Source organism: Branchiostoma belcheri, unplaced genomic scaffold (genome assembly GCF_001625305.1).
Source record: "Branchiostoma belcheri isolate BF01 breed outbred unplaced genomic scaffold, Haploidv18h27 scaffold9, whole genome shotgun sequence".
In the NCBI taxonomy this organism is placed as follows: Eukaryota; Metazoa; Chordata; class Leptocardii; order Amphioxiformes; family Branchiostomatidae; genus Branchiostoma; species Branchiostoma belcheri.
In genome coordinates, this window is record NW_017804575.1 from 2,698,106 (window position 1) to 2,714,893 (window position 16,788).

Sequence of the window (16,788 nt, forward strand, 5' to 3'; positions counted from 1 at the left end):
CCCCCCCCCCCCCTCGGCTACGGGCATGCTGATACGGAAACATTAGCTCTAAAACTACTCTAATACAGAGGTTCGGCTTCTTCTCGTTTCTTTATGATGATTGTTAAGAAAGATAATAGCCCTCCTAAACTGCTCCAAGGTCAGTCCCGATGACGTTTTCTTCGTGACCACCGCAGGCAAGACGAGTATTCTGAGTGATCTCTCGGCACACGTCCGACCAGTTTTTGGGGGATTGCCGAATGCCGACACAATCAACCTCATTAAAAATGGCGGCTGTGCCAAAACACCGACGAGTAGTCTCGTCTAAATCAGCTTAACCTTGTCCCCAAAATGTGACAATTGTGACTTGATCTTTGTGTATACTTGGAGGAAAAGTCTCACACAGACACCAGAGCGACAATGAAACGACGCTTTCAGTACCTTTCCACCAGGTTAGTGCCTTATTATAAGGGTTTCAATTGGGGAGGGGGGTGGTAAGGTCTTGTAGGTCGACTGGGCGGCGATAACAGGGAAACTAAACACACAAAGTTAGTTTACAGACAGTAAAATGTGGTCACGAAGTTTGAGAGGTTAAATATATCTTTGAAAATCGTGTTTACATGTTGTGTGAGTTTTTGAGTATATTATAAGTTCCCAAATGCTAGCTTATCACACGTGATATCTTGCTTGGCAACATTTTGTAACTCTTTGTAACTTCCTCATGTATTAAACACTAGAGTACAGTCACTTAGCTTTGAATTGTAACAGCGTTAAAATCAGTAATTAAAAAAATTCTCTCGGCCTCAAAATTCATTTTTGTCAGCCTCCTCATGTGTTTTTGCTGTGTTCAACTCTTCAAATTTTCGCCCGTCATTTGACGACTCATTTTAACGATCCAGTCGCCTGGGGGTGCGATATGATCGGCACTAAAAAGACCTTGATATTTCCATTTAAATAGGCCATGTTGATTTGATTATTGAGAACACCGAAACTAGCATATTCTTAGTGGAAAATGATCTAATTTAGGGGAAAAGTGGCCACAATACAACACATATAATTATCCAAATCCTTCTTCTGCTTGGAGATTTTTCTGTCCCACTTTAACACAAAGTTCAATCCGTGCATAGTTTCATCAGGTTGGTAAGTCACTCAGTAAAGAGACTCTTTTTACATAACCAAGTCTTTTATTCAGCCGACGTTTCGGTGACCGTCTGTCACCTTCCTCAGGGCAATTCTGACTGGTTCACATTGCACTGCAGCACAGGTGTCGCTGCTATAGATCTGCATTTCCTGACGTACATACCTACACATATGCTTTTGTTTCATAACTATATCCAACTCCTGTACATTTGGGACCGCATTGTAGATACAGTTCCCTGTAATCACGCATGTGTGTAGATATGTAAATATTGTACGTTTGGGAATGCATCTAACAGCGACACATGTGCTGCAGTGTGAACCAGTCAGAATTGCCCTGAGGAACACTAATAGTAGCCTCTACCAGGCTTGAGGAGGCGGCTGGAAAGAGTAGAAATCGGCCAAAATAGAGAGATAAGCATGCCAAGGGAGTTTGGCCGTTGAGAGAACATTTGTGGGGCGACGAACTCTCTCTATTTTGGCCGATTTCTACTCTTTCCAGCCGCCTCCTCAAGCCTGGTAGAGGCTACACTAATAGATCGACGGTCACCGAAACGTCGGCTGAATAAAACACTTGGTTGTGTAAAAAGAGTCTCTTTACTCACAAAGTGCAATGTTTTTAGGAGCAGACTGTTTGGATTTCGCAAGACCCCCTTCAACATTGTCCTGATCGTCTTACTCCCGTGTCTGTTAATACTTCCGTACGTGCTTCTACACGGAATTCGACTTGGAAGCGAAGAGGAGACGGTCATCACCAAAACCGACGGCACAGATTCGGAAGAAATTCTGCAAGATTTCGTAAACGGCAGCACGCATGACACAGACTCAACTGAAACAGACTCAGAAGAGACATTTTCAGAAGAAGAAGAAGAAGAAGATTCTGACTCGGACGAGTGGAGCTTCAACCCGCTGCCAGCCCTGAAGGCTCTGTGGAGTAAAACAGAGACTCCCCTACCAGATGTACCTGAGTTAGACACGGTAGAAGATCAGTCCAGTCAGCCCAGCACCAACCCCATAATACAAAGAATAGAGAAACACTGGAACGTAAAACTTTGCCAAGCCTTGCAGTAAGTTCAATCTATGATCTATGATATATACGTATCTTTCCATTTTCATACATCGTTATCATAACTGTTGAGCCCTGGTATATATTGTGGGTGGTAGGATGTGGTATAGCCTAACTGAACCTCGCTTTTCGCAAGATTTTCGCTCCCAGAATTTAGGGAGACCCCCCCCCCCCGAGCTTGGGTTTCACAGGCTAGATGTGGTATAGGGTCACCAGGAATGTGTACTGTGTAATCGAGGTATGAAACATAAACCATGACCATTGTGCAATGCCTACATGTAAGTGAATTACGCCATACGATCGAATGCGTAATAATCTATTCTATGATGTAATTCATTCGGGTATTTCCCCATGATCATACAATTCTGTTCCGATAAATTGAGGGATATCCGAAACAGTTCCAAAAAGTCTAAAATTTCCCATTTCGAAGGCTTTATATAAGCAATTGTGCTGTTTGCCTGATACTCGTTAAAAAAATCTTCTACCACCTTCAGGAATTTAAGTCGACGCTTCTACGACCCAAGACGACACGTCATCCACCTCAGAGAACTGTACAAGTTCCAGAGATACTGTAACTACTCCACCTTCACCTTAAAGACTTCCAAGACAAGACCCTGTGACGTCGTCAGCACTCCCATAAAACAGTACCGCACGTGCGCAGTGGTAGGAAACGGAGGCATCCTCCTAAGCAGCGGTTGCGGCGCCGAAATAGACGCGCACGATTTCGTCGTCCGTTCCAACCTCCCTCCCACGCTACCCTACCGGCGAGACGTCGGCATCAGGACCAACTTCACGGCGGTCAATTACGAGCGCCTCATCCAAGTCAGGGACCAGCTGAAGTCGACGAATCCGCGCGTTCTTGACGACGTGTTCACGCGGTTCCGGATCTCTCCTGGGATGGTGTTCGCGTACGGACTGAGTCTTAACGACGAGCGGAACCAGAGGAGAATGACGGGGACGGCGCGGACCGTCAGGGAGAGAGGCCTGCCGGTCACGTTCGCGTTCGCCCACCGATCGTACATGGACAGCAAAGGGTGGGTAGACTGGTGCAATTCACCAATTTCACACTTCCCATAATGCCTAGTAAAAGTCACGGATATGACGTAAGACCACCCCCTCCCCCTTCCTCGATGTAATATTTCCAACAAGTTCTATCGACAAACTGGTCAACTATTGTTTTGAATTATTTCTCTAGTATAAAGCGCATGCATTAAGTGCATTTTGTTGGAATTAGAGAAAATGAGGTACCTTCTATCGTTCTAATATACGTAATGCGACCGTGCGAGTAGGAGATAGAAGGTATTCTTCGATAGAAGGTAGAAAGATAGAAGGTACGTCATTTTCTCTAATTCCAACAAAAAAGCAGGAAGGATTTAGACTCCTGTCACCATATATGTGAATGTGTTTGAGTAAGAATTAACAGAGCAGACCATATGCGAAGGTAAACATTATGCATTTGCTTTGCAAATGTTACCTTTCTAGTTTAAAGTTAAAACTTTTGTTCCAACACAAAAAAATTCTCTCACCTAGAGCTTTCGACCAGTCACTCTGGTCTTCCTCAGTAGACTGACCCAGTGAAGATTGTTTTGTTACCTTTCTAGTGTTGTTCTATTGTTTGCCCTTTAGGATGTGGTATCTACTGTCTGGTAAGAAGAACCACCTCCCGTCCACGGGTCTGAACGTGATGGGGCTGGCCTCGTCCTTCTGTGACCGGATCTCGCTGTACGGGTACTTCCCCTTCGACTCGGACATACACGGCAAGAAGCTTCCCTACCACTACTACGACCAGAAGCTGGCAGAGGGCTCACACAACATGGCCAACGAGTTCATGATCTTCAGGACGCTGCACGATCTCGGGATCATCCGACACGTCATAGGTCCCTGCGAACAGACTTGATTATTGATCATTATTGTCTTCGTCAGAAAGACTATGAAATTGTCTCGCCGCATTGTGGGTGACTGCGGATTTATCGGAATAACTCTTGAAGGCATTGTTCGACGTCCATGATTTTTGGCAGGCAGATTACCGTTGTTGAGGCCAATGCTAAGTGCAAGTTTGGGCTTCGCGGGGGGTCCGTACGTCACTGCAGTGGACTTTTTTGTGTTTGTGGCTTGTGAGCAAAATAACTCGAGTATATTTAAACAGATGTTCATGATTTTTGGTAGGCAAGCTACCATTGTAGAGGCCAAGGTCAAGTTCGAAAACGGGCCTCGTGGGGGGTCCCTATGTTGCTGCAGTGGACCTTTTGTGTTAGATAGTTTGTCATATTAATTTTACTTAAGCTGAAAAATTGTGCAATTTTGTCTAACAGCACCAAATCTGGCACACATGTAGTTGAACATATACTACACAAATCTGGATATGGCTCAGGCATCTCAATTTCTGCCCAGAAGCGCCGTGACGTCATCTTAAATTTAGAACCCCCAAAATAGGCGAAGCGTTCTAGTGCTCTGATTATGGGGGAGGGGCAAAAAATTAAACATCAATATTTCTCCCTGAAAATTTGTATGCCTCCATAACCTACTACGTACAAGGTACACAAATCTGTTAAGTTTGTTTGTGTATAGTATATCGTATATGTTCAACTACATGTGTGCCAAAGTTGGTTCTTTTAGACAAAAGTGCACAATTCGGCTACTTTTGCCAGCTATGCCGCTGGACTATTAGTTGTGTAGGAAATTGGCAACTTTATATATTGAGTACAATGGGTACTCCTTCTAGTGAATTAATGAGATAGAGGGTCGCTATCCCATTAGTTCACAAGAATAAGAAGTGCTGGGATCTGTTGTACGTAGTGAAATAATGTGATACGTTTATGACAGCTGTTATCACGTACGACTTAAAGTAGTTATCACGGTTTTCGACTGAAATCCTTTTTTTTTAATGAACAAAAGCTGAAGCTCTGTAAACTAGCGCCTTGGAGCTTCCATCCTACAATTTAGACAGTCATACACTGTTGTATGCTAAATAAAGACTGTCTCTAAATTTTACTATGTATAGTGTGATATTATAACCCGTGCATTGTCGAAATATCACTTTGAATTCTGCGTGACTTATAACTTATTTGTTCATGATAGTAACATCAAAGATATGATTATTATTATTTACACATCTAAATGTACGTTAAGCTACAATGTTTATACAGAACCAAGTTGAACAATAAAGTTTTATTTGTCTTGTATCCCTTTACAAGGGACGTGCTTTCAACATGATGTATTACGTAAAAATTAATTGATCTAGCCATTATGTCGTTAATAGACCCTTTCCAAATATTGCAGCCATTTTGGCGACGTCTCAGGGAGGAGCCTAATGGTACAGTATTGTGTGCTGTTTGCAAGAATTCTAGGAATTGTACAGGCATTTTGTCCACAGGAATGGAATGTCCACAGGAATGTCTCCCTGCTCTGACACACATTTATGCCCACATTCCTGGAAACCCCTGGGAAACCTGTCCATTCACAGAAGATCATGAATAATTGAATGGGATTGACCCATTTGGAGCAATAGAGAAATAATGTAGCGCCCATTGTATAAAAATGCTTCATATATATATATTGAGGGAGAAGGTCCAATCATTGAATATTAACCTCCTTGATTTGATGTATGTTTAGCGAGCTTAATCTTGAACCCAGGACACTTTGATACATACATGCTCTATTCCATGCCTACTTGCACAGAAAAATACTAAAGAACATAATAAAGTCATTAATTAGTCTATGCCACTTCCAAATATCATATTTCTCTCTGCATCTTTCCAAATAACGATTCTACACACTGTTTAGACTAGGGTCAGATATACTGCATCGGTATTGGGGGCTTTAACATCTTCATTCTGAACCAGGATTCTTCAGAAACCCCTCCAGACCCTCACGCCCAGACCTCCATTGACCTCCTATTAATTGTTCAATTATGGGTGGATGCGCCGTGAATAATTTAAACATTTAAAAGGTGTGTTTGGGGAGGTCTCCACAACACATTCGATGTTGATATATAGCAGTCACGAAACTATTAATTTAATCGACGGGTCACCAAAGTGGCCTATCTATCATCGGAGAAAGCTGAAATTTAGGCTTTCTGTAAATCGTTTTTTTTTTTCACGACAGTTTGTGAAACGGCATTGGGACTATTTTATAAGTGGGTGTTGTAGAGGTTTGGCGTTGCCTCGGGCTACGGACCACAAGGTTGCAGGACGACTACGTGTGACACAACCGAAGCGGGGTCATAGGTTATACTGACGGCCTTTTGTCCTTGTCCTATCTACTGAAGTATATGATTCATCTAGCCTCCATCAGGCCTTCCTACGGGGGATTCATCTAGCTTCCACCAGGCCTTGCTACAGGGGATGAACCTAGCCTCCACCAGGCCTTCGTACGAGGCTACCGATCGTAGAATTCGGCAAAAAAGCGAAGAATAGTTGGCTACTGAGGAGAGTCAGTCCGCGGGAAGGTTAATTTTCCGCCTCCTAACTGCTCGGGTAATTGAACTCTACCGTGGCTTAACTCCCCTGGCCAATTATTCTAGCTATTTAGTAATTACAAGGCTAAATTTTTACTATTTTCGAACCCCCGTTGTTCGTCCGGTGGAGACTTCTTTTGAATGACAGGGCCATGGAGATTGTACACCACGACGTAACAAAACTGAACACTCGGTGATTCTGCGTCTTTGCGCCATCTTTGAACCGATCTTCGGTTACAGGTATGCTGCTTTTACCATATCTTTCACCATACTTCCATCTCTCTCTCTATGGCAATCACTCGTCATCTTTCTTTGCAATCGGATACAGATTCATGTACAGATATACAGATACAGATTTTTCCGAGTAGGATGACCGTGTCAGTCCCTACACCTGAGTGAGGGTCACAGTTGACACGGTGGCCTTCGCGTGGATTTGTTTAAGATGAATAACAGGTTGAGAATCTAAGACCCACACACTTGGGCATACGTCTTCCATACTTCTAGGTACCTACTCATGTGTAAGTGTGACAAAACTATGCTAATACAGTTGCAAACGTGGCTCTAAATACGCCACTTCCAAGAGATAACAATAGTCTTAGGAAAAAAAACTTCTAGAAATGTGTAGTAGGGGTTACTGTTAAGCTGTTTTGCGTTTGGTTTCGTTGTGAACAATTGTTCCTGACGTTTTGGAAAGGGCAATTGTTCGGTCACCTATGTATGAATTACCAAATGACCTGAAAATCTATACTGTCAATCGGGCAAAGGGAAAATATTGTGTTCGAATGAGAGAGACCCCTTTCAATTTTAATTATAAGTTTAAGCTATAACCCTCTTACACAATTTGTATACCCCCCTCCACTTGAAATAGTGTCCCTTCGATCCATCCTCAGGGGTAGTTAGTGAATCATCCCTAATCCAGCGGGAGGGTGTGTCAATTGTACTGTATAAAGAAGTATGGAGGAAGTATAGTAGTCTCTAAGAAGAGGTTGCTCACAGGGGAAGATCGTTACCTCTCTATATATGCCCCCCCTTTTTTCTGCCGCTACCCCAAAAGAAAAAAAAACGGGCATATACAATGTATAGAAATTCAAGGTAACTATGTTCCCCATGTGTGAATTATAGTGTAGAATTATAGCACATGTATATTGTAGCCATCTGGTTTACAGTTGTAGACACAGCAAACAATTTGTGGGGTCGCGTGGCGTAGCGGCAGAGTGCGCGACTCGGAACTAAGAGTCCCGGGTTCGAGTCCTGACATGCCACCGGTCTTGTGCCCTTGGGAAAGGCACTTTACACGACTTTCCTCACTTAGCTCAGGTGAAAATGAGTATTGTCCTGTCCTGTATTTGTCCCCTGTGTTGGTGGCGGCATTAATATAAGTTGAAAAAACTTGAGTGTGTCGTCACCACGTCTGGTGATTACATGCTGGAATATTAAAACAAAAAACAAAACAAAACAATTTGGATAAGTAAATAAGGGTGAAAGCAAAAACAAACTGTAACATGATAGCAATGGTCACATCTGTATATCTCCCTTGTTTCTTTCCTTTTTTTTTCTAGTTTTTATGAAGATGTTCTCCTTGTCTAAGTAACTAAACCGCATCTCCCGGATGAGTTTGAAGAAGAGACAACTAGGAAAGGGTTTCCCTACCAGTATTAGGACCTCAAGATGGGTCAGACGCACCCTGCGAACCTTGCGCCACTTTCTTATGGTCAGTCCTCTGTTCATTTTTGGTTTGTTTGTTTGTTTGTTTGTGTGTTTCTTTTGTTTGTGTGTTTCTTTTGTTTGTGTGTTTCTTTTGTTTGTTTTTTTGTTTGTTTGTTTGTATGAATACAAAAGGACAACGAACAACAATTGTTTTTGCTCTGTTCCTACTTCTTATTCTTCTCCAAACACAAAAGGTCAATGACCTGGACGAGACGTCTGTCACCATGGTTACTGGTGCTGCATCAGACACCCTATTGTGTTGTAGCAAGTGGCAGGACAGTGTTGGAGAGTCTGTGAGTGTGTGTGTCTGTGTCTGTGGTTTGTATGTATGTGTGTGTGTGTGTGTGTGTGTGTGTGTGTGTGTGTGTGTGTGTGTGTGTGTGTGTGTGTGTGTGTGTGTGTGTGTGTGTGCGCGCGTGTCTGTGTATGTGTATGTATGTGCGTGTTTGTGTGCGTGCGTACGTGTGCATGTTGAAATTTTGCTTGCGTGCGTGTGCAAGTTGAAATTTTGAACCGTAATTTACAAGAAATCTAAGACTAGAGCTGTACAGTCAAGAATTAGGGTTAGTCTAATATCTTAATTATGTTGGAAATAACCGTTCAAACTTGCTTCATAATGTACATTTATCTGTCTTCCTGTAGATTCGTTGGTCGCCAGGGATGCGCTTACTTGCGAAGATTGTCGTGGTGTACTGCACCTTAGTGTCGCTAGTCGTACTGTCCATGCTATACTACTACCAGGCAATCGACTTCAACTCCAACCTCCAGTACAGCATGGCGATCAGGTGAGGAAAAGACAGACGATAAGGCCACACCAATTTAATTTGTTGTTTCTTGGATTTTTTAAGAAAAAAATTGAAGCGACAGGGCGAAATAAAAATTAGAGAAAACAGGCCAAGGCACCCCATGATAGCCGGAAATGTTACAATACGAGCCATGAAGTGAACATATCAGGCTGGTTTATTATCAAAACAATTTTGAACTTTTAATGAAACAAAATTGCATTGTTACATTCAAAAACTTTAAGAACTAGGAAGAAAAGGACTTTCTTCAACTGTTGGGGCCAAAATATGTCTTTAATTGAGCATTTTGCACTTAATTTAGAAACAAAAATTTTTTTTTTTGCAAATCAGAAAAAAATGGACAGGGCGATCCGAGAAACAACAAATTAAATTGGCGTGGCCTAACGGCCGCAAATGTTCGGTGTGCGCGGACAAACGCATGTTTGTAGATGCGTCGATGAAGGCCACACACAACATACACAAGAATACCAAGTTACTCAAGCAACTGGATAGATTTTGAAAACCGTCAGACGTTTCACCTCCAAGTAGCATCCACTATGTTTCATCAGTGGGGAAAGGTAGTGGATGCTACTTGAAACGTCACTGGCAAAAAGTAGTGAATGCTACTTTTTTTATTTATTTTTTATTTATTGAAACAACAAAGTACAAGACATGGTACAAGACACAGAGGTGGAAACTCTAGCCGAAGCTTATATTAATCACACCCCTGACATAGAATACAAATTACAGACATGACAATGACGAGACAACAAATGAGCGTTTATATATACAAGACTAACGGCGATATAAATCATTCTGCAACTGTAAATCGTTGGGTATTCAGTATAAAGGTTTAAGTAATAATCAGAATTTTTTTTAACATCAAGACGTAAAAGGGGCGAACCCCTCAGTAAAAGATTAATACTGGCTTGGTCAGACAAGTTGCGCAAGTCAAAAGTAGAGTCTACTATATAGGCTCTGTAGGTTGCTGAGAAGGGTCACTCTATGCAAGAATGCTACTTGAAACATCTGACAGTTTTCCAAATCCATCCAGTTGCACGTGGTTGTAGACATTTTCATGTCTGATGGGCATTATTTAAAGACAAATTGAAGAAGGAGGGATACATTTAAACAAGATTAGCCTGGAAATGCAGATCATCATGTAGAACTTGCAATTTCGTCAATTCGTCTTCATCTCTCTGCAATAGCACTGAACTCCGCGAGAGAGCGCTGCAGAGTGGTCACGACACGTGGGACAGAAGCCTGGAAAGTCTCGCGAGACTGTGGAACGAGAGCCTAGCGGGACTGCCCAGGATCGAGATCAAGATCAGGAGTAGATGGCGCTGGCCGTTCTCTTCTACAAGTCATCCTGTCATGACGAGAATAGAGCAGCACTTCAACATGACAAGAATATACGCCATGCAGTGAGTATCTTTAAGCCACAGCAAGTAATTTTTATGGATGACATCAGCGCGCGCATAAATTTTCGCCCGATTTTGGAAAAAAACAAGAAAGTTTGTTGCCTTCTGACAGTGGTCAACATGTCAAAAATGGGCAAAGATGTCTGTTGCCATGCCGTAAGGTGTATAACATATAACTATGAAGAGAGGACAAGGAAAGGCTCTGATTTAATGTTTTGTTTCTTACTTTGATGCAGTGCAGGGATATGTGATGCTGGCTGTGTATATGTCATGTTCCTACTGAATAAAAATAATGTGTACAATGATTGAGTCAAAATTTTAGATGGTAAGAACCTTGTTTTTTCGGTCCGCCTTGTTTTTTTTTCGCATTAGATTTGGAATTTGCGGAGGATGTCATCCATAAAATTTAATTGCTGTGGCCTTATAAGAGGATTAATGCTTGTAAGATCAAAGTGTTTAAGGCATGTATTGAAACAATTCTTTTGTATGGGTCAGAATCATGGGCTATGAATAGGAACTAAACGGAATCTACACGAAGATGCTGCGAGTAGTTTTCAATACACCATGGTGGAAACATACTACTAACTAGAATTCCGAGACCTCATACCTCCATGAAATATGATCTTGATATGTAAATGTAAATTTCTTCTTTAATTGTTCAAATGACCTCTGCATTAACATGATATATGCATCGTGATGTATGTTAACTTTCGATTAACTTACAGATGTCCCAAGTATGGCATTCTCATCATTCACCATTACGAAATCATAGAATTTTCACATTAATTATGCAAATTAGGTCATCATTTGCATAATTAGTATCTGTTGAAGTTCCGCCTGCCATAGGCTACATAGTATAATGTAAAACACTGTAATTATAGAATTTCCTCATTAATTATGCAAATAAAGTCCTCATTTGCATAATTTACATTTAATTATGTACATCTCTCTCTCAGCTACCTACACACCAAAAATAATGAAAATATGTTGTTCCTGTCTGGACTTATTGGCTTTTAAACATTTCGCCAGAAAGTGCCCTGCAGTTCCAGAACAAGCCGCTAGGGGGCCCAAACTCATATGACTTCTTTCCAAGCACGAGAGCTACCTTCCATCAAAATTTCATGACCCTAGCTTGTCCAGATCGCGAGATAATGTAAAACACTGTAATTATAGAATTTCCTCATTGATTATGCAAATAAAGTCCTCATTTGCATAATTTGCATTTAATTATGTACATCTCTCTCTCAGCTACCTACACACCAAGAATAATGAAAATATGTTGTTCCTGTCTGGACTTATTGGCTTTTAAACATTTCGCCAGAAAGTGCCCTGCAGTTCCAGAACAAGCCGCTAGGGGGCCCAAACTCATATGACTTCTTCCCAAGCACGAGAGCTACCTTCCATCAAAATTTCATGACCCTAGCATGTCCAGATCGCGAGATATCAAAACCGGAAGTTGCGCTGCAGTACCAAGGGAAGCCACTAGGGGGACCAAAATCTCATCATTTCCAGTTTTTGTCACACCCTACCAACACACCAAGTATGAAACCAATCCATCCATGCGTTCTTGAGTTATCTTGTTGACCAACAGACAGACGGAAGGACGGACGGACGGACGGACGGACAGATAAACGCAACTGAAAATATAACCTCCATGACACATTTCATGGAGGTAATGAACAGTTATACGAATCGTTACCAAATGTAACTACAGTAGTTAAATGTCGACGACTAAGCTTGGCCGGTCATGTAGTACGTAGCAAAGAACCAGCCAGCTAGTTGGCTTCTACTTTGGAACCCTGACACGAAGGGAAGGATTGGACGTCCAAACATAACACTTAAGAAATTTAACTTATTTCAACAATGAACGACAAGCAGTTCTGGTGATCAAACTTTGTCCGCTCCACCTCTTCGGAGGATGAATGATGATGATGATGATGATAAATGCTTGGTTGTAGTGAAACGACCATGGTAACTGGTCCTGTAGCAGACACCCTATGGTCTTGGGTTGTGTGTGTGTGTGTGTGTGTGTGTGTGTGTGTGTGTGTGTGTGTGTGTGTGTGTGTGTGTGTGTGTGTGCGCGCGCGCGCGCGTGCGTGCGTGCGTGTGTCTGTAAACAAGATAACTCAAGAACGCTTGAATGGATTGTCTTGATATTTGGTACGTTAGTAGGTCTTGATGAAACCTGGAAATGATTACATTTTTGGCCCCCTGGTGGCTTATTTTGATACTGCAGCTGAACTTCCGGCTTTGATGTCTCATGATCTGGACATGCTACGATCACGAATTTTGCGTGTGTGACTAAAAGATAACCTGAGTAAAAAATAACCAATTTCTTCTTTAACAGGAAAATCAGCAGAAACTACTTCAACCCCATCAGACACGTCATAGACTACAGGGACCTTGAGGCGTTTAAAAGAGACTGTAACATCAAGTCTTTCACCATGAAAAACTCCACGGGCGAGAACCGCAAAACCTGTGACGTAGTACGCACTCCCATCACACATTACCGGACATGCGCAGTGGTGGGCAGCGGAGGGATACTTCTCAACAGCAGCTGTGGTGCGGAGATCGACGCGCACGACTTCGTGATCCGGTCTAACCTGCCGCCAACGGTCCCCTTCAGTAAAGACGTGGGGAGGAAAACGAACTTTACTGCGGTGAACCATGCGAGGCTTATAGCCGTCCGGAGGGCGCTGAAAGCCAGAAACCCGGCCATAAGAGCGGCCATGTTGGCACGTTTGAGCTCGTCCCCAGGCATGGTGTTCGGTTACTCGCTGAGTTTGCCGGACAGCAAAAAGAACTCACGATACCTGCACTCTGTCTACATGATAACGAAGGAACATAACGTCCCTGTGATTCCTGCTTTCTCCCACCAGTCCTACATGTCGTCCAAAGGGTACGAAAATGTTATTTTCGGACTTAAAGAAAATAAAACTGACATTTTGTGTAACTTGACGTTAGTTACGGTAATCACCGTTGAATTAGAATGAAGGAGTGTAGAAAAAGTGTCATATATGCACTTTCAACAGCTGTGAAACGTATTTCTAGCGTTAATAATGAAAATTCATTTAGATGAAAGCTGTTTAAAGTTAAAACTTTAGGTCCAACACAAAAATTCTCTCACCTAGAGCTTTCGACCAGTTACTCTGGTATTCCTCAGTAGACTGACCCAGTGAAGCTTGCCACGTGGCTTCTTTGAAGTGTGACGTCAACACTGGGTCAAAGGTATCTGGTGGACGATGTCGGCGCCCGTCGCAGTTCAATGAAGGGTGATGGGCCCTGATGTATATGGCTTCCTTCACCCCTCTCAAGGACCAAAAGTTTAACTTTAAACATGTAACTACCATCACAGATGAACATAGTGATAGCATTTAGATGGTTCTTATGTCTTTACTTTCCCTCCAGATTGTGGTCCAAAATGGGAGGCAGGAGATGGACTCTTCCGTCCACCGGTCTGAACGTGTTTGGTCTCGCCTCGACGTTCTGCGACCGGATCTCGATGTACGGGTACTTCCCCTTCCCGGACGTCGATGGGAGACCCATCCCCTACCATTATTACGACGGCGTCAAAAAGCCCCACTCAGCGCACAAGATGAAGGGAGAGTTCGACATGTTTCAGAAGCTCCACCGCCAGGGCTTGCTCAGACATGTTGTGGACAAGTGTGATCCTACGTTATAATGGTCCGCAATGAATATGCGCTAGGAAAGTGCAATACCAGTCGTTGCTACAAGGGGGCGTAAGTGAGTTGGGGTTCAAATCTCCAGGGTTTGCTAGATCGTGTGGAAGCGTTCTGACCAGTGACAAGATGAAGGGAGAGTTCGACATGTTTCAGAAGCTCCACCGCCATGGCTTGCTAAGACATGTCGTGGACAAGTGTGACCCTACCTTATAAGTGCCCAGAAATTGAGTGCAACGTCTTTTAAATGTAATCGAAGATTTCAGACTACCTAATTTGCATCTTCTCCATTTTCTTTCGAATGTCGTCCTTCAAGTAAACTGCAGAAACAAGCCCCAAGATGAGTCTATTATTTTCTGGGTGGTACCCAAAAAATCAGCCCAGGGCCCTTCCAATAGCCATTTTTCGTCAGAAGAAAACACAATTAAAAGAAAAACAAGAAAACATTCGTGTCAGTCAGCAAATTTCTCTCCCGCTCTGTTTTCTATGACAGTGTGTTAATTAGCATTAAAATGAGTAATTTATCTGTGGTAACGTGAGAATGCATGTCCAGATGGTGCACTAAGGGAGAGAAGTTGTATGTTGGAGTCTCATGTTACACATCAATGTCAGCGCCAGCTGTCAGTACTAACACTCATGCTCCCAGGGTGTCAACGTTTTGTCTCCATCATCATTTGGAATGTACTATGTACGTACGTTGTTGGGGGAGCTCTTAAAGCGTTGCGGAAGAAGATAGAACGAAAAAGACACCAGAGAAAAATCTCCATTGGACAAAGGTAAAGTAAATCAAGTGAAAATGAGTATTTCTGTTGTCCGTACGTTTGTCTGTGTTGATTGCGGCATAAAAATAACTTGGAAAAACTTGAGTGTGCCGTCGCCATGTCTGGTGAAAAATTATGGAATAGAAAAAAAGGTAAAGTACTAGACACTCAACAGGACAACCATGTATGGGTTGTCAATATAGAATACCATTCGACCGGCAGGAGGGCTGGGACCGAGGCCGTAGTATTTTATTTATGCTATACAAACCCGAGAAAATAAACTTTTCAATACAAAATGTGCCACAATTTGGTGCCCCGAAACAAAACAAAAAATTGCAAAACCACATCAATTCTGACGTTTGAAAGTGTGGCACAAGTTCGAATTATTCCCTGGAACATTTTTACGCACACATGGCTACATTCTTTTTAGCAGCTGAAGATTATTATTATATATTAAGGTTAAGACAATTAGCTGTAGTCATCATATCTTCTTGAGTGTGCGCAGGTGGCGTAGCTTGTCTACGCCTCCGGTTAAAAAAACAAGGGAGCCAGTGTCGCCCTCTGAGACCAAACAGCGACATCAAATAAAATTACACAAACTCTACAAGGGATTCAAATAATGAACACAGCGCCAGTGGGACTCGACTATTGCTTTATTGTTCCTCCTTAATTACATTATGTTTAATTGTCAACGAAACGCCGCAGCGTGCTTGTGCGCAAAAGTCAGCGATTCAGCGATTTTCTGTGGCCGACTATATGTGTATGACATATGGAAAACTGTCGACATGAGTGGTATAAAAAATATACCCAAATACATGTACCAGTTATCGCGGTAAAATCGCATAGCGTGCGTAACCCAGAAACTAGCGACCCTGCCTCTGGACTAGAAGGTTGGGAGTTCGAATCCCAGCTATTGTCGCTCACCCGACATGCACGCTACTGGAAAGAGTCTCAGTCCGTTAGTTACGCTGTGGTCCACAATGAATGCGTTAGGAAAGTGCTATACCAGTCGTTGCTACAAGGGGGCGTAAGTGAGTTGGGGACTCAAACCTCCAGGGTTTGCTAGATAGTGTGGAAGCGTTCTGATCAGTGACAAACTGCTTGAATGCCCCCTGATTCCGATCCTGTGACGTTTTATCTTATAACTGATTTCTCTTTCTATCAAAAACTACAAAAGGATCCGTGATTGTCAACTCATGGTACTATTAAAGTAGATGGCAAAATACTGCCGAATTGGGTAACATATCTCCCATATTGGTTCAAACCTTACCGTCCGGTCTTACACTGCCTTACTGTACAAGACCAGTGTGTTATGCCTAAAAGCGAAACAAACAAATACGAAGTATATATTCTATAAGCATATATATATAAGTTCATATTTTGGTATTTCGAGAAAATGAAGTCGCCATCTTTACCAAAACTTTCAGAAAACTGAGCGAACGTAACAAGGAGGATCCCATTTTTAAAATTATGCTCCTTGGTTACATCGATTTTAAAACATCTGGAATTCATAGCTTAAAACGGGGCGCAGACATATTTAGGTCATCGGCAGTTGCATGCATAAACCAATTAGAAGCGATTAATACTTAGCAGACACCCGAGTGCTAATTACTTTAAAATCTCATTAAGACCTAATTTCCTCACATCTTCCGTGGTGTCCGTGGAGTATTGGGCATGTCAGGTTAGTTTCCGCGCAACCTCACTCGTATTTATGGATTTTCATGACTCTTGGAACGAAACCATCTGTTGGATGCATGGGGAATGCGCTGACATGTTCGACTACGAAGGCCCAAAGGTCT

General features: G+C 42.5%; 2 protein-coding genes across 2 annotated transcripts; both read left to right on the forward strand.

The window, feature by feature from the left end:
- The first annotated feature begins 261 nt into the window (after positions 1 to 261).
- LOC109487831 (alpha-2,8-sialyltransferase 8B-like) lies at positions 262 to 4,172 on the forward strand. Its single transcript, XM_019791920.1, has 4 exons — positions 262 to 431; positions 1,740 to 2,183; positions 2,677 to 3,216; positions 3,809 to 4,172. Exons 1-4 carry the CDS (start codon positions 400 to 402, stop codon positions 4,077 to 4,079), a joined length of 1,287 nt encoding a protein of 428 aa, XP_019647479.1. The 5' UTR covers positions 262 to 399; the 3' UTR covers positions 4,080 to 4,172.
- Positions 4,173 to 6,866: 2,694 nt separating this feature from the next.
- Positions 6,867 to 14,603, forward strand: LOC109487618 (CMP-N-acetylneuraminate-poly-alpha-2,8-sialyltransferase-like; the record flags this gene model as incomplete). Its single annotated transcript, XM_019791622.1, has 5 exons — positions 6,867 to 6,878; positions 8,988 to 9,130; positions 10,336 to 10,551; positions 12,896 to 13,447; positions 13,957 to 14,603. Coding segments are annotated over 5 exons (1,197 nt in total), but the record flags the coding sequence as incomplete, so codon positions are not given.
- Positions 14,604 to 16,788: the final 2,185 nt, after the last annotated feature.

Coding starts and splice junctions, on each gene's coding strand:
- LOC109487831 (XM_019791920.1), top strand. CDS start 400: ATGAAACGACGCTTTCAGTACCTTTCCACCAG. Junction 432..1,739: donor TTTCAGTACCTTTCCACCAG/GTTAGTGCCTTA, acceptor CAATGTTTTTAG/GAGCAGACTGTTTGGATTTC. Junction 2,184..2,676: donor AAACTTTGCCAAGCCTTGCA/GTAAGTTCAATC, acceptor TACCACCTTCAG/GAATTTAAGTCGACGCTTCT.